The sequence below is a fragment of the Urocitellus parryii genome, chromosome 10, assembly GCF_045843805.1.
Source record: "Urocitellus parryii isolate mUroPar1 chromosome 10, mUroPar1.hap1, whole genome shotgun sequence".
Lineage (NCBI taxonomy): Eukaryota > Metazoa > Chordata > Mammalia > Rodentia > Sciuridae > Urocitellus > Urocitellus parryii.
The window spans coordinates 30,604,226-30,628,220 of NC_135540.1; the positions used below are offsets into that span (position 1 = coordinate 30,604,226).

The 23,995-nt window shown below is 35.3% G+C and overlaps 1 protein-coding gene across 1 annotated transcript in view; it reads right to left on the minus strand.

Moving 5' to 3' along the window:
* Pdgfc (platelet derived growth factor C) overlaps positions 1–23,995 on the minus strand; it is a 200,161-nt gene that overhangs the window by 66,045 nt on the left and 110,121 nt on the right. The window contains exon 2 of the mRNA XM_026395953.2: positions 21,587–21,779. Coding sequence (XP_026251738.1) covers positions 21,587–21,779 — 193 coding nt within the window. The remainder of the gene's footprint in view (positions 1–21,586; positions 21,780–23,995) is intronic.

Sequence of the window (23,995 nt, forward strand, 5' to 3'; positions counted from 1 at the left end):
CCCACAATGTATGTATGTTTCAAAGAACATTGTACTCCAGAAATAGAGCAATTATTGCGCATTAATGTAAAAAAGTGGCAGTAATACCTACCACCAGGAAAGATTGCTGAAAGTTTAGAGCTGTGAGGGGTAATCTACCTACTCCAGGGCTTCACAAAATAAAATAAAATAATAGTAATAAAAAAAAAACAGGTTCCTGATAAACTTACTTCGTGGACCTTTTTGGTTGGGTTCTATCTGGACTCTTAGAACATTCAAAAAGACATGCAGTCTGAAAACAGCCTGCAAATGCAGATATCATCTTTCTCCCTAAGAATGGGTTCCCCTTTGGTGGAAGGGGCTGGCTAAGGAACAAAAGCTAAGAAAAGTAGAACACCAAAATAACCAAAAAACACATAAAGTAATTTCAAAAGCGAGGGCATGAAGGGCAAGCTTGACCAGCCAGGTCCAGCTTCTAACACAGAAAGGAGCCCACCTTTGCAAACATCAAAGGGATTCTATATCTGAAAACATCAAAGGGATACAATGGAAAGTTCTTCACCAAAACTGGTTAGAGGTGGGGGCAGGTAAGACGCCCAGTTCCTAACAGATTCCTCCCATCTCCAGTGGGACCTTTGTAGCAGAGCAGAGGGGAAGGTCAAGTGCATTGGGGGGGTCTGTCTCAGTGGGAGTGCCAGGGGAAGTTCCCAGTGCCAGACCTATCCCCTCACTGGCTGCGATGCAATAAAGGTACTCACACATTTCATGGAAGGCTTTCCACATCCCCTCCTTCGTTTCTTTTGTTGCTTTCTCCCTTTGTATGCTATATGAAAAACAGACTTGTATACCTTCCTTTTTATCTCTTGAGAAATTCCTTATCTTACAGATCCTGAGACATATAAACAAGTATCTGAATTTTGCTAAGCTTATGAGAAGAATCACAATCGGCATCATGATGTCAAATGATGATAGTCACTTTTTTGGAAGTTCTTAATCTAGATAAATAGCAGGTAAACTGTGATTAGAGAGATTTTTCCCCCCTCAAAAATATGCTATAATAACATAGAGTGCAGGCCTCATTTCCACTGAGATTAACCCCAATGCCTCAGCAAAAACAGTACCTACCACAATCACATGAAATAATTTTAGAAGCAATAAATTATGACTGGTTCCATTTACACAAATATTTTGATATCGTGAACTAGCTTGCTTATTCAAACTGACGGACTGAGATGGAGAGTTACAGATAGAAAGGTCAAGAAATAGATGATGTTTTTGAAGTTAGTGTGGGGGGTTCTGGTGAGAAAGGAGTAGGGGGTTAAATCAGCTGCCATATGGGAAAATGATCTGTCTCTCGATAGGGAGGGAGGAAAGCATAGTTGAGATTTGAAAATTTATTCAAACATTTTCTAAGCGCCTGAAACTGCTAGGAGGAATAACTTGTAAGGGAAAAATAGCTTTGGGCAAAGAAATTTCAAAATGGGCTGTGGGTAGTGGATAAGTCCTTCACTACTTCATAAATATCAGCAGCAAATTGAACCAAAAGAATTCTGCCTTCTATTAATTGCATTTAGGAATTTTCATGGCTGTGAGTTATACAGTTAAAGAGTTTAAAAATAACGAAAAAAAAACAAACAATTGAACAACTTAATTTATAAGAGTTTTTCACATTAAATTTCTTTTAATTGAAGAATTTCTCCCAGTTCAAAAACAGGAAGGAACAGGACTAGGTAAGGCATTACAACATTCACTTAATTATGGTTTGGGGGTGATAAAAGAACAAGATAGGGCTGTTAGGCACCTCCAGAGATTGCAATTACAATATGGAGCTTATCAGAACTTTAAACATTTTCTATTTAAAAACAACATCAAATTATAAATGGATTTTAACCCAATACGTCAACAATTTAAGAAACTTGAAAATATCTTCAAATTTAATATTTTCTAAAAACACTGTTAGGATGAACACACACACACACACACACACACACAAACAGTGTCCCCGTTTATTTGTAGATATACAAGTAAACAGATCTTTCAGTGTCAGCATGATCTTGAATCTTCATCTGGAACCCAATACCTTTAAATTATTATATCTTAAAAATATAGTGATAAAATAGGCAAAGTAATTTAAGCAAGGACATAGTACCAGTGGCTAGTGGCTGACCTGAATTTGAAACATGTTAGGCATTTTAAGCAGGTGCTGTTGCTAGGAAATTAAACTTGCTCATGTAAATAAATTGCTAATTTATCCTACAAAAACCTCTAATCAGTATGGTACCTGGAGCAAATCTCTTCATTTTCCAAACTAGTGGTCCCAATGCTGGGGGTAATGAAAAATGCATTCAGAATTTTACCCTGATGCATATGGAACAACCTCTCTCTTTAGGGTCCCTTTCAGGACTTCAATAACTAGGAACAGGTATACAAATCTGTGTTTACTGGTAACCTAAACATGCCACCAGTAAAAGTTAAAGAAGGTATATAGATGATATATGTAAATATATATTTTTTCCAGTGATAGGGATGGAACTCAGCACCTCATATATGCTACCACTGAGCTACATCCTCAGTCCCAAAAGGTGTATTTTTAATATAATTTAAAGAAACACTATCATATCACCTAATATCTTAGTGCTCTGAAATGGTATTCACAAAGGAAATTTTTTTTTCTTAAGGCCAAGAGTCTGTGGCTTCCTTCTTCTTTCCCATCTTTGACTGAATCTATGAATATACAGAGATCCTGCCAATTAATCTTAAGGCAGGACATGGCTTATATACACATCTACCACTACAAGCATTCAATTTCAAGGAATCTGTAAGCAAGTCAGGCCTACCATATATCTTTGTTTTAGTGCACTGCATTAAATTAGGCTAAGTTTTCCCCTTTGATTTGACTTAATGAAATGGTAAATTTAAATGAAGTCTTTTCTATAACATTTCCTTTGAGTATTTTAATCTAATAAAGAATGTTCTCCTTGATTTATAGAAATCTATTTATACATACCAACAGAAAACATTTTTTCTTCTTTTTAAAACTTACTTTTAATTGATGTACACTATGCTTTTATGGGGTACAATAATAGAATTTGATGCATGTATACAACATGTAATGATTTAATCAAGGTAATTAGCATTTCCATCTTCTCAAACATTATCATTTCTATGTGTTGGTAACATTCAAGTTCTCTGTATAATTTGGAAAGCATAACTCCATACATTGTTATGGAATGTGGTTACCTATTGTGCTATAGAATATTAAAATTACTTTCCCACCTCCATTTGGTATTTCATGACCAACTGTCTCATTACTCCCCCTCCTCCCTCTCTATCCCAGCCTCTAGTGACCTCTACTTTACTCTCTATTTCTTGTGATCAATTGTTTTAACTTTAAGAGCGAGACCATGCAGTACTTGTCTTTCTGTGCCTGGCTTATTTCATTCAATATCCTCCAGTTTCACCCATTTTGACACAGTGACAGGATTTCCCTCATCTTGTGACTGAACAATATTCCACCAGGTGTACATATCACATTTTTTAATCCATTCCTCTGGTGGTCGACATTCAGTTGATTCCATATGGCTATGACGAATAGTGCAACAATATATGTGGGAGTGAAAATGTGTTTTTGATAAGCCAATTTTATCTCCCTTGGATATATACTCAGTAGTTGAATTGCTAGATCATATGGCAGTTCTATTGTTTGGTTTTTTTATGAAGCTCTGTACTGTTTTCTTATAATGGCTTTACTAATTTATACTCCCACCAACAGTGCAAAGGTTCTCCTCTTCTTCTTCTTCGCCAGCACTGGTTATTTTTTTGATTTTTTGGTAAGAGCCTTTCTAACCAAGGTGAGATAACATCTGTGATTCTCATTTGCATTTCCTTGATGATTAATGACATTGAGCATTTTTTTTTCATATACTACTTTGGTGTTTGTATATATTTTTCCAATAACTGGTTATTCAGTGATTTTACATTTTTATGCCAGAATACATGTTTGGCTTTTTTCTGGCTATTGAGTTAAATTTCTCATATATCATGGATATTAAAGCCTTGTGAGATAGATAGTTGGCATATATTTTCTCCCATTCTGTGAGCTGCTTCTTAACTCTGTTACTATTTCCTTTCCTGCGCAGAAACTTCTTAGCTTGATATAATTCAATTTCTCTACTTTGTTTTGTTGTCTGTGCTTCGGGAGCCTTATCCAAAAACTCATTGCCCATACCTATATCTTACAACGTTTCCCCCTAGTAGTTTCACTAGGGGTCTTAACATTTAGGTGTTAACTCCCTTTTGAGTTGATGTTGTGTAAGGTGAGAGACAAGAATACCACTTCATTCTTCTGCATACGTATATCCAGTTCTGCCACCACTATGTATTGAAGAGACTATGCTTTCGCCAGTGTATGATTTTGGAGATTTTATTGAAAATCAGTTGACTGTAGATAGGAAGATTAATTTCTCGGTTTTCTATTTTGTTCCATTGTTCCTTGCATCTGTTTTTATGTTGTTTTGACTGCTGAAGCTTTATAGTGTATTTTGAAGTCAGTAATTGTGGTGCCTTTAGCTTAGTTGTTTTTGCCTCAGATTGTTCTGGCTATGTGGGGTCTTCTGTGGTCCTATGTGAATTTTACAATTAAAAAAATAGTTCTATGAAGAATATTCTTCATATTGTGAAGGAATTATGGTGCTTCTGTAGACTGCTGGGGTTAGCATGGACAATCCATAATTCTTTCAATTCATTATATTGTATGCCTTTCTATTTTTCATGTCTTCTTTTCAATTGCCTTCATCCAGAGTTTATAATTTTCATTGTAGAGATCTTTTGCTTAGTTAAATTCTGTTGCAGCTACTTATTTATTTATTTATTGTGGCTATTTAAATTCACTTTTCAGCAAGTTCATCATTGGTATATAAAATGCTACTATTGTTTGTATATTGAATGTATATCCTAAAAATTCATCAAATTTGTTAATCTGTTCTAAAATGTTTTTGGTAAAGCCATTATGGTTTTCTCTATAATAGATCATGTCACCTGCAGAAAAGGATAATGTTAATTCTTCCTTTGTGTCTGGATGCCTGTTAATTCTTTTTCTGCCTAATTGCTCTGGCTAGGACTTCTAGTACTATGTTGAGTGAGCATGGTAAAAGGGGACATTCTTATCTTGTTCCAGATATTAGAGGAAATATTTTCAGCTTGTTTCCATTTAGGAAGATGTTGGCTGTGAGCTTGTCATGAATAATCTTTATTTTGTTAAGGTATATTCATTTTATACCTAATTTGGCGAGGGTTTTTATCGTGAAGAGATGTTGAGTTTTATCAAGTGCCTTTTTCTGTCCATTGAGATAATCACATGGTTTTAGTTCTTCAATCTCTTGATGCACTGTGCTAGTACCAGGGTAATTCTGGCCTTGTAGAATAAGTGTAGTAAAGCACCGATTTTTAAGAATTTGTATTACTTCTTCTTTAAATGTTTTATACATTTCTTTAGTGAAGTCATTATGTCCTGGACTTTTCCTTCTTGTGAGACTTTTTATTACTGGTTAAAACATGCAGCTCATTATGAGTCTTTTCATGATTTCCATGTTCTCTTTGTCTCCTTTTTCATCTCTGATTTTATTTAATTGGTTTTTTTCTCTCTTTTTTCCTTGTTAGCCTGGCTAAAAGTTTCTTGATTTGTATTTGTTTAAACAACATCATTAATCTTTATAATTTTAAATTTTTTCTATTTTATTTATTTCCACCCAGATAGTTAATATTTTTCCTCCTAATATTGGATTTGATTTCTTATTTCTTTTCTAGCTCCTTCAGGTGTCATAATTAGATGGTTTATTTAAAATTTTTATGTTCTTTTTGATATATTTATCACTATAAAAATCCCAGTTATGACTGCTTGTGCTGTAACCCATAGATTTTATATGTTGGGTTTCCATTTTTATTTCTTTTGAGAAAATTTTTAAATTTTCCTTAAGATTCCTTTTATTGACTCATTTGAATTCAAGAGTATTCTATTCAGATTCCAGGTACACATACAATTTTTGAGTTCTTTGTGTTGATTTCTAATTTTATTCCTTTGTGGCCAAAGAAGATACAATATTCAATTTCCATTTCTTAAAGTTTGTTGGAATTGGTCTGATGGATAATGCATGGAATATCCTGGAGAATGTCCCATGTGCTGATGGGAAGGATGTGTATTCTGCAGGGAATTCCAGCAATGGGAATGGGGACATGGGGCACAGTGAACCCATCCAAATAGTTCACTATTGGAGAGGAACTCTAGCAATGACAGTGGTGGCACCAGGGTCAATAGAGCATTTTCTTATTAACCACAAAGATGAACATCACTGGTGGCCAAGCCATCTAGTTACAGCAATAGCCATTTTGGCATTGTGGACTATGAGCAACATGTCCTTGGGCCTTCCTCGGTTTCAATGCCAGAGTAGGGTCCATGGGGGATATATCCTCAGTACCTGCATCAGTGAGCACTGGTTATAGCAGGCCCCAGTGGGAAGTACCTCCCCAGGTCCCTCATAGTATGTGCTCTCGCTGGTAGCAACACAAGTCCTGAGGGACAAGAACCTCCAAAAAGTGTCTTCAGTCCCTGCAGTGCTAAGCAGTATGGTAGTGGACAATGTTGAGTGGGGGTTGGAAGGTTCTAGGTCTCAGGGGCAAGCCAATACTATGGCTGAATTTATGAAGCTACAGCCTTTGATGAAAGTGAGGTGGAATGCCCATGGAGGCCCCAGGGATGGGGATCAGCAGAGGCTTCTGTATCCTAGGGCAGAATGAATTCTGGAGCAGTTCTGTTGTCACAATGGTACCACACTGCAGCATCCTGGGGTCTGATGTTTGGGAGGTCACGATATGAGTTCCTTCTCTGAAGCAAAGCTACTATGTGGATGCCAGGCAGCACCCACCCAGAACTGGGTTCCAGACAACTGTATAAGTCTCCTGGGCTGATGGCTTCCTCTGTGGAACTGGCATCTGCTGCATCTCTCTGATTCACCCTTTCCCCTGTCACAGTACCAGAGGGCCAAGGAGTCAGCGTCACATTGCCAGTTAGTTTTGTTCGCTACTGTTCCATGTCTCTAAGTCTTAAAGGGTTCCTGCATCTCCATTGCTGAGATCCAGTGCTCTTCCTCAGCCACTTCACCTAAAATACATTTATCTGTTTGTTGATTCGGTTCATCCCGGTGAAGGAGGCAAGCGCAGGGCACTCTATCTAGCTATCCTGGAGTCTCTCTTGCTCCTTCTTTGTTTTTTCACCAATTTTCAGTGAATGACAATAGTTGTATCTGAATCTGTCTACTGAATCAGCCACAGAATCAGTCTACTGGTGTACAGTTAGCCTGCTTTACCTGAAGTAAACATTCACTAGGAGATAAATTCATATCAGTCCTCTTTCTGAAAATGGAGGTTTAAGTATGACCCACCTTTCCAATGCAGTTGGGAAGTGATGTGTACTTCCATTCTTTTCCTTTGCACATCAATCAGATGCAATAAAATCTCTTTAGGCTTAACTTGTAAGGGCTTTTTAAAGTGTGTTAATTTAACCTTTGCTAAGTACATAGTAAAACAATAGTCTTAGTGTAAGTTATATTTTTATTAGTTCACTGTGACAAAAACCTTAGAGGGAAATCAAATAGAAATAATCAATTAGAAATAAAATCAATCAATCAATTAGAAATAAAACTTAAGTCAGCATCTGCTTCTACTATAAAAGGCAGTGGAGGCAGCCTATTTAAAGACTGGGTTTAGAATGGGGATATGGCTCAGTGGCACGGCACTTGCCAGAATGAATGAGGCCCTGGGTTCCATACCCAGTACCACTAAAAATATAATAAATAGTTAAATAAATGAATATAAGAAGCTTGTTCCATGAAGGCAGCTGGAACCCAATCAGAATCTAGCTCTCCAAGAGCCAGAGGGTTAAGTGAATGTTAAGAAAGTATTTTATTTCAAAAGTGATACAATATTTCAATATTAGAGATATAATCTCACAAAACATTGAAGAGGAATCTGAGAGAGGGAAGGCTAAGGAAATATTACCACAGTATATTTTAAGATTTATACATTTAGAAATCCTTTATTTTTAATGATTACTGCTTTATCACTATGACTTTGATTCCTTTCTGGTAAACCAATGATCTATTTAATATTCCATAGAGTTTCCCATTTTGAAGCCATTGTGCCAATTGGTTGACCCAAATAAGAGATTGCATCATCATCCCAGGGTAGGCAAGGCAACAACCATGACTAGCGCTGCTCTCCTCCCTACATCCTTGCAGCCTACAAACCACAAAAACTCTTTTTGAATAAATGTAGGCAAGTGATCTCTGGGCAATAATCAAACCAGAATGGTGGGAAAGGAAAGGCAAAGAAGACAGGGAGGTTTGGGGAGTAGAAAAGAAAAGGATAACTTGCAGGAAAAAAAAAAAAAAGATAAAGGATTGGTGAGAGACAAACACTGGGTGAGCCAGACAGGAGTTTGGGGAGTTACAGGATACATTCTTTCTCTACTTGGAATGTTGATTTTGAACATTTCAAAACATAAAACCAAAACATCTCATTAGCCAAAAGCATAGTCCCTTGATCTCAGACTCGGTCAGATCCCCACCCTTCATTTTAAGTCCTCTTGGGAATGACTTTTATTTTTTTAAGTTACAAAAGTAAATGCTACAGAGGTCAAAGGATAACAAAACTATAAATTATGCCATTGAGCTAACTATACTCAAAAGAGTTGCTGGAAAGGCCACTGGCAAAATCTGCGTTGGAAAGAGAACTTTATTCTGTAGCCAAAGAGCAGGTAGGAAAAACAGTAACTGCGAATTTGGAAGCTGTAATTCCTATCTGTACTTAACACTGATAAAACATTATTTTTGCACTACCAGCACTTCTTCCTTCTTTGGATGGGGGGTGGGGCAGTTTAATTTCAGGAACTATTGCTCCACCAATCAGAGTGCATCACTTTGGCTCTTGGGATGGGAGTGCAACCCAAATCATGCTAATCAACAACTTACAGACTTCTGGTCCTTTTGTAGTATATAGTTGAACTATGATATTTGGACCAAACTTAGACAATAAAATCTCTTCCCAGAAGATTTGCAACAAAATTTCCTGTCCCTGTGTCTCTTTCTGTCACCTTGTGAAGGCAGCCTGATAATAGGCTCACTTGGATGGAAGCAAATCTATAGAGGCAGAGGAAAGGCAATAGAAACTTGTCATTATTTTAGAACTCAAACAAAGTCAACCTCTGAATCTCAGTGACATTATCCAAACATTTACTTTCAAAACTGGTTAGAATAACTAGCCAACTATTTGTGATCCCTTGAAATGGAGATTCTTAAATTAGTAATTCCTTGCATGAATTGCACTATCCTTCAATTTATACCATTACCTATCAGGGAAACAACTTTGGTATGGCACACCTCCAGCATCATCATCATGCACTCCTAGACAGAATGAAATGCTGGTCTTTTTTCTTCTCAGAGCCCGTGTAAAATTTTCATGCTCAATTCTAGGAGAAAGGCCATCTTTTCTATATGATGACAGAATTAGCCATTTAGCAAACTATGTTATTCTCTGGTTTGTCTTTAATATAGATAGTTCTAAAGCTGAAATTGGATTTCTAATACTTACATCCTGAGGCAAAAGAAAATTTGCACTTAAAATAGAAAGCACTGGTATAACCCTATCAGTAGATGGGCCCAGGAATAGAACAGACACTTCTCAGAAGATAATATACAATCAATCAACAAATATATGAAAAAAATGTTCAACATCTCTAACAATTAGAGAAATGAAAATCAAAATTACTCTACGATTTCACCTTACTCCAGTCAGAATGGCAACTATTAAGAATACAAACAACTCTAAGTGTTGGCGAGGATGTGGGGGAAAAGGCACAGTCATATACTGCTAGTGGGACTGCAAATTGGTGCAACGAATATGAAAAGCAGTATGGAGATTCCTTGGAAAAATTAGAACGGAACAACCAATTGACCCAGCTATCCTAGTCCTCAGTCTATACCCAAAGGGCTTAAAAACAGCATACTTACAGCAACACAGCCACATCGATGTTTATAGCAGCACAATTCACAATAGCTAAATTGTGGAACCAACCTAGATGCCCTTCAGTAGATTAATGGATAAAGAAACTGTGGTATATATACACAATAGAATATTACTCAGCATCAAAAGAGAATAAAATCAAGCATTTGCAGACAAATGGACAGAGTTGGAGAATATTATGCTAAGTGATTTAAGCCAATCCCAAAAAACCAAAGGCCGAATGTTTTCTCTGATATGTGGATGCTGATTCATAATGGGGACAGGGGTGCATGGGAGAAATGGAGAGAATTTAGATAGGGCGAAGGGGAGGGAGGAGTAGGGAGGGAGGCATGGGGGTAGAAAAGATGGTAGAATGAGATGGACCCTAAGGACACGTATGAAGACACAAATGGTGTGACTTCGTGAACAACCAGAGACATGAAAAATTGTGCTCTATATGTATATTATGAATTGAAATGCATTCTATTGTCATGTATAACAAATTAGAATAAATAAATAAATTTAAAATTAAAAAAAAGAAAGCACTGGCATTCTTTGTAGGTTTTCTAAACACTCAAGTGCATGGGCAAACCCAGCCCTCACCACACAGACTGCTAACAAAACAGGGAGTAGTGGTAAGGGAACTACACATTCTACTATTGGATCCATCATAAAAGAATTATGCAAAATGGAAGTCTGAGAAATTATCTTCCTGTAAAGGTTTTTGTTTGAGGAAAAAATAAATACTCAACTATCCCAATAGCCATCACTCTCTCCTCTCACCTACTGTGCATGCTTCTGTCAGAATTGTCTTCGTAAAATACGGATCAGTATATAACCTCAGTTTGCAACGAAACCCTTAGTTTCTAACAGCATGAGAAAAAAAGTTCATATCCATCCAAATGTTGGAAGTTCTTCACAAGAGACTCTTTCCACTGCAGCAGACTCTCCACTCTCCACACCCCCAAGGCATCTCGTGATCTGGGGAAACTCATCATTCTCAAATTACTCCCTATAGTTTCCAGTGCAGCCTAACTAACTCTGTTTGGAGTTCTCATTTTTCTTTTATTCATCTATTCTTTTATTTTAACTAACTTTCACTGAGTTTCTCTTAACTGTTAGTTGCTAAAGTCTTACCAATACCCACAGCCTTCCTGTACCCTCCTGATCATAATTAATCTTGGATACTTTAATACTTACATCACTTCTTTTTATGACACAGCACTGTAGCAGTCAGTATTCTGACTACAGAACTCCAGCACATCTTCCCCTTCTTCCTTAAAATGGTAAAAATTTGTTCCAAGTAACCTCTATAATCTGAACATTTGTGTCTCCCCAAAATTCATATGCTAAATTTTAATACCCAAAGTCATGGTATTAGGACATATGGCTTTGGGAGGTGATTAGGTTAGGACTGGATCAGTATTCTTAAAAGTAAAAAAAGATTAAAATAAAAATAAAATAAATTAAACCCATCTGCCTTCCACCATGTGAGGATATAGCAGGACAATTATCAATGAACCAAGATGATGTCCATGATCATATCTTGAATGTGCTCAATCCTCAGTTTTGGACTCCCCAACCTCCAGAACTATGAGACATAAACCTCTGTTGTTTATAAGCAACACTATTTATAGCATTGTGTTATAGTAGCTACAACAAATTAAGACTATAACCAACATGCACATGCTTCAGCACAGGTGGCCTCCTCAGGCAAATCTTCAAGAGGTGTAACTATGCTTAAAGCCAGCCTGGTTCCCCTTGAAAGACAGGCATACCACTGAAAGTCACCATGCCACCTTCCTTACCATCAGGTAAACAATCTCTTCTAGTATTACAACAGGGTTCCCACATAAGATCTTTAAAAAAGGTACTTATCTTTCTGATTAACTTATCTCTTTATTTTCATCATAATAAGACTGAAATTCAGAGTTATAATCCAAAACCCAGCTACCTATTGTCAGAATCAGTTCTGAAGATTAAGAGTGGGCAGATAGGCTGGGAATCACGTATGTAAAAGGCTTCATTGAGGGCTTTGGATCTCTTAGGGCTAAACTAGAGATTGCTTATGCTAAATATAAACTAGTGGTACCTTTTCTTTCCCTTAGTCCTTATGAGGGGCCCATGAAACAATTTTGCTTGAGAAGTAAACTCCTGTGATGCATTTAAGGGCCACTATGATCATTTTCAACTAAATAAACATCATCTTTATTTCAGTCAATGGTCACCCAACTAAGGAAAATTCTTATTATTCTCTCAAAATAATATTTCCTTAAAATGTTATCATACATAGTTTATAGCTTGCACTGGCAGTGTACATTAGATGCAGGAAATCTACACTATTCTTGAAAGCGGCATCTACCAGACCAAAACACAAAAAATGAGTATTCTGAGGTTGGCATGGCAGAGTTCATCTATCCAACCCACTCTGCCCATAGTAAATTAATAATAATTATTTAGAGACTGTTGTTGGTAAAAATACAAAGTAATGGTATGAATTAGAAAACTGACAGCAAAGCAATCTAAACATAACCAATTATAGTAATAACTGCAGTCTGTATTTACCACAAACTGAGAATGAGGTATTTTATCTCAATTGCCTATTTACATGTCTGTCTCTTCCCCCAGACTATGGGCTACTTGAGGGTACAAGCCATCTCCTATTCTCTGACGTCACCTCATTATCTACCACAGCGCTCAATAAATGTTTATCAAATATAAGAGTAAATAAATGAGGAAATAAGAAGCCCATATTAATTATAGTATAAACAGGAGGTAGATAACAAAATGTCTAAAAGGTTTTTATTAATTTTAAATAAAAAAAACAATATTTGATGCTCTTAAATTCTACATATTATAAAAAATGTATGCAATTTAGCCAACAAGTCTTTTTTCTGCATTGGACCAGTTATTTTATTTCTTCATAAAGAAACTCAGGGTTTTGATGAAGAGGGGGGTACTATATGAACAGCCTGATGAACTCATCCTTTATAAACTTTTGTCTCATTACCCTTCTCTTTGGAAAATCTTATATACAATAAACAAATTATTTACTTCAAAAAAGTATTTTTAAAGTTTTCCACTAAAAAAGTGTGCTTTTAGGAATAATGTGTCACAAACTTCAAAGGTTGTGAAGGAAACACAATCAACAAATATTATGTGAGATATGACTGTGTAAAACAGAAATGGAAGTCCCCTGAAACACTCATCTATATTGATCAACCTATTTCTCCTTAAGAGTGAGGAAGGGAGAGCGAGGGGGAGAGAGGAAGGGAGAGGGAGAATGAACACTGGGAAACAATACATTTCTTTATTTTTTTATACCAAATTAGTCAGAGAAAACTGTTTGTACATATGTATAGTTAACATTTATCTCTCCTCTTCCTGTTTGTCCTACCCAAGTGCCCCACCCCCACATTGCTTGCACATTCTGATCATGCTGTAAGAGTAATAAAATATAATTCGTATCTGACATACTTTGCATTCTGTAATAATTCTCCAATCGTATAAATATACAACTCATCCTCTTTTTCTTCATAAAGATGGCTTGAGAAGGGCAAGAGGACCATGGGGGAATTAGTCAAACATCTCAGCTGAATCTGTTTTAAAGATACAGCTACAATAATGATTCAGGTATTTTAGATTCTCTTATCTTTCAGACTTGAAAAAACATTTCAAATGTGGCAGTCTAAATTCTTAGGTGCATTTCAGGGGAGTGCATCTCTATTTTAGTTTCAAAGCACTGTCATGGATAAGAGTTGAGTTTGTCATTTTTTTTTTAAACATCAAATTTAAACTTGAACTTAACAGTACCAGGCCCTGTCAGGAAACACTTTATTTTGCTTGATGACCATCTACATTCCAGCCACATGGCAGACAAAGTTAAGCACAGAAACTTTTCTTGGTTATATTACAAGTAATACAGTAAGTAAAACTGCTGGATAAATTGGGAAAAAAAGAATGTTTTAAAATGTAATACTCAACTGTCATGAGAATTAGACAATTTTTTGGAGGACCAACAAACATAAGAATTCGAGATTTCAGTGAGGCAAATAATGCCTCGATTTCTGGAGTATCTGCTAAACTGTGGCATGCAAGGAAAAGTTTATAGAGCCCAGGGGGTTACAAGAGAAACTTGCATAGGGATGTAAACCTGCCCCTTCCCTTTTACTCCTGTCACCCACACAGGTCTCTCTGTAAAGAATAACCCCCAGGGGAGGCCGCAGTGATATGGTAGCAACTAAATTTGATGACAGGCTTCTCAACAGCAGTGAGATAGAGGAATGGTATGTCAAGAAACAAACGAACATAAAATTCTACTGTCAATCTGATTAATGCCTAAGAATGAAGGTGAAATAAAGACATTTATTTACAAATAAGTAATAACTGAGTACTGAATACCAATAGTCATTCAATCAAGAAACTTAAATATAGTAGGTAACAAAGTAAAATAAACCTCTGAAAAATTTGTGAAAGTTAAGAAGAAATAGCCAGCTCTGAAAATGAACACATAGGTAAAAGTAAAGAAATATGGATTATAATGCAGTAATATAAAACACTTGTGGAGTTAAAAAAATACAAAACTAACATCCTCAGTAAATCTGCAAATAAATCTGGTATAGAGATGACCATAGAGAGAACCAATACCAGTTCATGCATAAAGGACTAAAATCAAAGTCCCACCCTATTAATTACTTATAGGAACATGACTTGACTACTTCATGTCTTCAGTAGAATCCAGAAGACTCTTGTCCAGGAAAATGACATTACTGTTTCCTACAGGAACTTACCCCCAAAGAACCATTAACTCCTTCAATAGAAAGCAGCAACAGAACTAACGTTGCTGAACTCAGGCCTCACTACCCTTGCCTTGTTGTTTCTGCCAATTCTAAGCTACAATATATGAATTCTTATCCAACCAAATACCTACAGTAAAAGATCTGTGTTAAAAAAAAAAAAAAAACATCAAATGAACAAAACCTGGTTTTGTTTTTACTCTCTTAGATGCCACCGCAGCTGCAAAGGTGGTATTCTCCATGACACAGTGTATTTCGGTTCCACCAACAGGATGTAGAAATAACTGGGTAGCTAGCATTCAGCCGTAACTAATGTGTTCTAAGGTAAAATGTTCCCCCTTAGACCATAGGGATTCATACTGAAGGAAGCCATTCTGGATGATGATCACCATGACTGCCCCTGAGTAGTCCTGACAGGTTTTGGCTGCACAGTGTCCCCGAATACTATAATTAAACAAAACCATCAGAGTGTTATGCAAGGCTGTTATGATTTAGACATGAGGCATCCCCCCAAAACCTCACGTATGAGATAATGCCATGAATGTTTAGAGATGAAGTGATCAGGTTATGAGAGCATTAACCTGATCAGTGAATTAATCCACTCACATGGATTGGTAGGAAGGTGAAAGGTAGCTGTGGACATAGGTCTCTGGGAGTGTGCTGAACTTGAGGTTTTAGTATTTTGCCCTTGGTGAGTAGAGCTCTCCATGCTTCCTGGCTGCCATAAGCTGAGCAGCTTGCCTAGGCCATGCCCTCCTGCCATCATCTTCTCCATCACCTTAGACATAGAGATACGAAGTCAGCTGACCATGGACTGAATCTCTGAGACTGTGGGGCCAAAGTAAATGTTCCCTCCTCTCAAGTGTTCCTTTCAGGTATTTTGGTCACTGCAACAAAAACCTCAATAAAAGACGGGCAATATAACAGGACAATGACATGAAGAGTGCCAGGAATGTGCCTATAGTCTGTTATCATCTGAAGATAAACCAAGTACCTTCTGGCTTGAGTAAAATAACTTTTGTCCTGCCCACTCCACACACCACCTCCTTCTGACCTAAACTGCAGAGGTCTACTGGTCTTGTTGCCACTTAGGACCATGCTTCTGTCAGTCCCCAATAAATCCTGTTCTGTGCAATTCTGGATCTGTCTACCTCTCTCTTATTTCAGGGGACACTGAGGCCAGTTCTCATAGGGTGGACAGAGTTGTCCCAGGAAAGTAATTTCATATTGTGGGAAGAGGGTAAAAAAAAAAAAATCATTGATCAAATTTAGATATTATTTTGTTAAACGTGTAGTTCTATGGTGGTAATTAAAAAAACAGAAATTGAAGTGCAATTTCTAAATTTGTAGAAAAGAAAAAATAGAATGAGAAAATAAATTAAATATAAGACAGAAAACTGAAGAAACAGAAAAACTAGTATAAGCAGACTTTCAAAATAATTAATGGAACAGAATACCCATTAAAAAGAATCAATGTGCTTGATTAAATTCTATAATGAAAATACCAAGATATTTTTACTGAATCTTTCTTTTTGATTCTACTCATGTACCTTTCAGAAAAGACAACCAACACACAGGAAGACACACATTCTAACATGCATATACATACAAAAGCATGGAAAGACAGCCAGGCAAAAATGATAACCAGAGACCTGCTGTAGCTACATTGATATTAGGCATATTATACTTTGAAGTAAAAACAAAACATTGATAAAGAAGATAAACAAACAAGTTCATATATATCAACATGCATTGACTGATGTACTTTTAAAAGATTTAAGACACATATTAACACACCTGCAAGGTGAAACTGATATATCTACTTATCCTATATTGAGAGAATTTAATACATCTCTCTTAGAAAGATAATATATATCAAGAAAGAATATCAAGAAATAATATCAAGATATATCAAGAAGAAACAAAATAAGGTAAGATTCATATGCAATGAGCAGCAAAATTGCCAAAAATTATGTGATGGACATATATTGAATTCTACCCCACAACTGAAGAAAATGCATCATTTTTAAACCTATTGGGAATAATGATATGTCCAAAGCAAATAAAGCAAATTTTAAGTTTCAAATCATACAAAGAGGCCAAAATCTTTATCAAAACACAATTAATTTAAAAATCTGTAATAAAAAATGCATTTCTTAGAAAGTCGAGAGAGAGGGAGAGAGAGAAAGAGAGAGAGAATATGTGTGTGTGTGTGTGTGTGTGTGTGTGTAAGTCTAAAAATTGTTTCTAACCAGGTATGGTGGGGGCACAGCTGTGATCTCAGTAATCTGGAAGCTGAGGCAGGAGGATCACAAATGCTGGGCCAGACTTCATAACTTAAGAAGACTCTATCTTAAAAGTAAAATAAAAGGGTTGGGGATGTAGCTCATTGATAGAACACCCGGGGGCTCAATCCCCAGCTCAGGACTGATAAAACATTGCTTCTATATTACCTATGATTTCAAAGAATACAACAAATATTATTAAAATCTTAGAAGAGGTAAGGAAGGAAGGATGGCAGTCAGGCAGGCAGGTAAGCAACTAAAAACCTTCTTTATTAAAGAATTTTAGGAGGTAGAGCTTTATCTCCTTAAAGGCAGATGAGACTAAAGTTACATAACTCCAAATAACATTCTAGCAAGTGAAATATATTACATTACCAGGGGGAAACCCTGGAGATAATGCCATACCTCAGTAACCAGGTTAACATCAGCAATGATAAGTGAGATTGACAGCATGTGCCTTCTGGTATGACAACAAGGACAAATGACCTTTGGAATTCTCCCTCTAAATTCATAACTTCAGTGCAATCATGAGAAAAGATTTGCAAAGTTTAAATTGAGAGACATTCTACCAAAAAAAAAAAAAATACATGACCAGCACTCTTCAAAACCATCAAGTAAAAAAACACAAGAGAGAAACATACAAAGTTCAGATTTGTACAGATTCAGTTTGTAAAGAGACACTACAATTAAATGCAATGTGCATATCCTGAAAGGGACTTGAAGTGGAAAAACTGCTAGCATCCAATTAAAATCTGTAATTTAGTTAATAGTATTGAGCAAGTGTTAAATTCTTAGCTATGCAAATGTACCATTGTTACATGAGATGCTAAAATCAGAGGAACCTAGATTAAGTGTATATGGAAACTTTCTGTACTCTTTTTTCAACATTCTGTAAATCCAAAGTTCTTCCAAATTTTAAACTGATTTTAAAAAGGCAAACTGTTGGGCTGGGGTTGTGGCTCAGCGGTACAGTGCTTGCCTAGCATGTGCAAGGCCCTGGGTTGGATCCTCAACACCACATATAAAAAATAAATAAAATTAAAAAAGCAAACTGTCTAAAATTGGCAAGAAGATAGTTGCCTAATAACACAATCAACCACTTAACAAGAATTGGAAAAGAAAGAGTAAAAGAATATAAAGGGGGAAAGAAATCCTTTTTCACTTGTCACAAGCCAAACGATTTTTTGCATAGATCTAAAATAATTCCCAGAACAATTGTTAAAATAAATAAAAGAGCTAAATGAGTCTGCCAGATAAAAAGATCAACACAAAAATTGACTGCATTTTCATACACCAGCAGTATATAATTAACAGTTTTCAAAAAAAGATGCTTAGCAACAATGTATTAATAATCTAGAATTAAATCTAAATAATGGATGTACAACATCTTCATAAATAAAAATTTTAAACCATATAGATATAAAAGAAGACCCCAATAAATGGAGAAACGTAAAATTCTCAAGGATAAGCAGAACCATTATTACAAAGATGTTAATTTTCTTCAAAATGATCTACACATTCAAATCTACTGGAGTAATCATTGCAACAGTTTTCAAGGGATTTTACAACCTATTTCTAAAGAATATATTGGAAGTCAAAATAGTCAAAACATTCCCAAAGGGGGAAAAAATGAGGTTAGTCTTCCCCTAACAAAAGCATTTATAAAGTTAAAAAAAGTAAGTAAGGCCATGTCATTCAATTAAGATTTTCACACAAACAACCAAAGGAACAGAATAGAGTGCAGAACAGATCAGACCACATACAGAAATTTGCACATCCTTGGGAAAGGAGCAGTATTCAATAAATGATGATGGGATACTACTGGAACATTTAAAAAAAAAAAGTCATAGACCACAGACAACAACCAATTGAGTGGATCAAGGACTTAAATACAAAAAGCAAAATTTAGGAAGTCAAACAGACAAATGAAAACTAGACAAGAGATGTTACAAGGCATTTCAGAGAAAAGGGACCAAGAATTTTCATTTATCACTGATCAATGATAAATGAAAATTTCTCAACCCCTTTAGTAACCAAGAAAACGAATTCAACATAATGATAACAATTTCATATTATCAGAACTTTAAAAAAGACATCTCAAAAGTTGTTAAGAATATTATACAACAGAAATTTTTTAGTCTTAGTAGATGGGTAAACTGGTCACTTTAAAAGTAATTAAACTCTACCTACTAAAGTTGAAAAATGTAAGTATCTTTTTAAAAAAAAAATTGTAGTTGTAAATCGACAGAATGCCTTTATTTTAATTGTTTATTTTTATGTGGTGCTGAGGATCGAACCCAGTGCCTCACACATGCTAGGAAAGCACTCTGCCACTGAGCTACAGCCCCAGCCCAAAAACATAAGTATCTTAAGACTGCTGTCTCATCATTTTTAAATGCAGACAAATTTTCTTGCATTTGTACACAGGAGAGCTGGAAACAAGCTAACTGTTGTTCAAAGTAGAAGAGACAGAAAAGGTTAACTAGTTATCCAATGGAAGAGTAGACATCAAGGAAAAAAAGTAATCTAAGCTATGAGCATCAACGTGAACTAATATTAAAAATACAATACCATTAGGTTTTCCTTGTTTTGAAATATGTATCAAGTCACAAAAAATCATATAATATTAATCCACTGATACATATTTTAAAACAGGCTAACAATAAACTATGTATCATAGGACAGTACTAGGAAAATACACACATGTTGAAAATTATTGAGAAAATCAAGAAAAAAGTAAAGAATTTAGGACAATGATTATATTCACAGAGAGAAGATAATTAGGGAGGAACATGAAAAGGGGACCTCAAAAGCACTGAAAGGATCACTTTTCTAAAGTTAAGTCACATTCTGGTTAAAGTTGTATCACACATTACTTGTGACATGCAGGACTGATAGTTTAGTTTTTATTATTTAGTAATGTATATTATATACACATAAATATGTACATATGTACACACATATAGTATGCTTCCTTTTCTGTACAACTACCATTTAGGTGAGAAGTTGTCACATGGACCCTCCTGGTATTGACTTGTGGGAAATGGAAATCAGGTAAAAAGCAAAAGAAAGTGCTACTCTTCAAGCTGCCACTATTGTAATAAAGTCTTTTGTTTCTGACCAAGGAGTCTCCTGTCTTCTTTTAATATCCACGAAACTTTGGTGGACAAAACTACTACTTTGCAAGTAGGGCAAACTCATAGATCCTGCACAATTTTTAACAAGACTATGAGATCTTGTTTATGAGAAGTAAATGAGAGGTGTGCATGGTAGAAAAATCCCCTTCAGAGGTGTAAGGAAAAATTAGTTTTAGCATTTGCTTAGTTACAATATATAAATGAGATCTAGTACAGCTATCCCACCTCCCTGGTCTCTGTTTCCTCATCTACAGAATGAAAGAATGTTAACACAATTTTCTGAAGACAGTTAGCAAAGCACCTAATTCTGGAGATTTAAAATCACTGATATAAGGAAAAAAAAATATAATATGAAATGTACAGTCACTGAACAAAGAAATATGAAAAACAGTATGTAAAGGCTAAAGATAAAAATTGTGATGACAGCAAGTACAAAGTTTATTTCATGCATATTGAAATATTTATCTATAGTATATGATAAAATAATAATTCTCTTTTAAGTTGTGAATCAAAGAGAAAATAAAGGACCCTGTGACAAAGTTCAAGTAAAATATTTTCATGATACATGAATGCCACTGAAGTGAAAAATCTTCTATAAGACCACCCAACCTTGACAAGTGTATTCATATGGGATTTAAAGAGTAATATTTGTATGACATACAGTAGGTGGTCTTTTGCGTGGGTGAAAAATTCCAGCTGACTTTGGTTCACGGATGCTGCTATAAGAATTATGATGAATTCCCACCTATGGAATAAAGCTAGCTTAAACTTCAAATTCTGCTGTCAGAACTATACTCTTTCTTTGTGATGAAACATTCAAAGTTCTTAATCACCTCTGTATGTATACCATGTATCTATCAATTCAGATATATATAGAAATAGATATAGCTATGGATCAGTATGCACATCTAGATAATATATACCCACAGATACAGCTTTTCCTTTAAATTGCTTATATTTATCTTATTGATTTGGTTGTCTGGGAGCTCAAATGTAAAATTATTAGCACTAATGTTAATTTATGTTTTCTAGCACAACTGCATTCCTTTACATGAATTTCTGTTCTCTATTCCTTTTCTTTTTTATACACTTTTTTTTTACCAAAAATTAACACAAGTCACTTTAGAAATAGAAGTAATAACTGTTTATGTATATTTATGTGTCTTCTCATTTTAAATGAAGACTAAATGAAATACAGCATAAATAAGGTGGTAACTTTCTTAGCTCATTAGAAAATCAAAACAAAGGTGCCATTTCAAAGTACAACAAGGAAAAAATTTGAAAGACAACAGTTGTTAAGTTCTGTCAGAATTCCAGATGAAGTATGCTAACTTACTTGCAAATGTCATCTTCTGGGTCTTCCAGCCCAAATCTTTCATCAAATGTAAGTTGTATCCACACATTTTCCTCTGCTACTAATCTCCATACCAAGACCATATTTCTTGGGTAAGTATGAGGAAACCTTGGGCTGTGAATACTCCCATTTGTAGACACAGTAATAATTCTCTCATGCTGGGGATTTTGTACTCCTAAAGGAAAAACATAAGAGATGGACATTTTTTAGAAGAGACATTTCAAAAATTATAGGTTTCAAAATAAGTGTTTTTCACTATTCACATTTTACCCCACACAAGTGTTTAGTACACTTGTGAAAAATATAAACCAACCACCACTCTTTTCAAACCACATCCAAAAAAGTTATTTCAACATTATTAAATAAAATCCTATGTATATTACTATTTAAATAATATAGCAAAGTCATCTTTTTAAAGCTAATTACCAAAGTGTCAATCATCAGCTCTGCAGAATCCTAAAATCACAATAAAGTTAAGATTCAAATATCCAAGAAATTATCAAACATAAACCATATTACAATAAAAATAAGCTTCATATACTTTTGCTTTTAAAAATACAAATAATGAGGCTGGGGCTGGGGCTTGCAGTAGAGCACTTACCAGGCATGTGTGTGACACTGAGTTCAATTCTCAGCACCACATATAAATAAATAATGATCTCTCAACAATTATAAAAATTAAAAATGCAAATAATGATTAATGTACCCTAATTGTAAACAGCAGAGCTCAGGGAATAAGTAATTTAGAGTTTGTATGAATATCATATATGAGAAAATATGAGATAGTTGAAGAAAAAGAAATGTGGGGATAAAAGAGGCAGAAATTGAATAATAAACTACGAAGTTATTTGCTCTTCTTATTGATCTATTAAATGTCAATCAGCACACCACACCACATGCCATTTAAAGCTTTTTACCTGCTTCTTACTCTTAATGCTTTCAAACCAGAGCTGACAAAATAATCTTAAAAACTTATGCTTACTTAGGGGCCCATAATTTTGGAAGAAGGGTCATCCAACACAACCTCAAAATTTCACATGAACTGAAATTACTAAAGGAACTTAAAATGTAAAAATGAGATCAAAGTTATGGTCTTAATGTGTTGTTATGACGAAAATAGTAAGCATTAATCAAAGATGTTAAAATATAAGAAATTTTGCAGAACACCTTAGGGCCTAAATATACTCACTTGAATTCTGAATTTTCAGAGGATAGCACAAAACAGATTCCAAGTTCATTAGGTACGGATTACTTTACATCTTGAATTATTTTACATCTGCTAAAATATGTTGCTAATAACATCTTTCTTTTGATTTGAATGTTGGGAGAAAAATTGAGGGGAAGGGCAAATTAGCATTTCTAAAATAAATCTGTTTTTATACCCACCAATTTGAGAGTTAAGTGAAAATTCATAAATGCTATTTGTCAAATGAGCAGTCGTTCTCTCACTCAAAAAAACCCTGAGAAGTAAGACACTATGGTGTTCAAGCCATGAAAGTCCATTTAAGTAGATTAAATACTACTACTACTACTACTACAATAATAATAATAATAATGACAACAGAACTTTTAAACTATCCTTCATTCAATTTGCAGTGTAATTTTATAAATTTTTAAAGCCCTAAATGGCAACCCAAATACTTCAAGAGGGGGGGATATTCATTTCCTCTGATTATATTCCTTCAAACTGCAAAGCACATAATAAAATATTCATGCCAAGATATCTAACACTCAATATTTTTGGTCAACATTTATACACTCATAACTTCATGAGAACACATTTAACCATAGTAATTCTGCATTCATTTTGATGACTGAGAGATCTGCTCCCCAGCACTGAACATTGGTTTGTAGTTATAGAAAGATAAGAGTATGATTATTTATTTACCCCTCTCTCAACATCCGATGCCACAGACATTTATATTTACTTAACAGAAATAGGATAAACCTCATTTAATTCATTTCCTCTTGTCCTTTCCCTTCAAACTTCAATACAGAGTTAGTAAGTCCTATTAAATCATCAATTTTACATTTTACATTTTTCTTCTTTGCATTTCTATTAAGAGTTTCCTCCCCCTTCCTCTTCTCTATGACTTTCATTTGCCATAACTTAATTCCCTTTTAACTAACAGATTTCCCAGTCCCCTCTTTCCCTACTCAATATCTTAAACTTCCTGAATGCACACCAGAGATCTCACTGCCTAAGTGGTAGGCGGAACTCTAAGATGACCCCCAACATTCCTCATCTCTCAATAAACCTCTGGCTGGAGTGGGCAACCATGGGCTATTCCTCCCAGGAACAGGTTAGTTGAGTCTGAGTTAATCAAAAGGCAGACAATTTAAGTGGGCCTACACTCATCAAGTGAGGCAACTCACTGTATTCAACTCAGA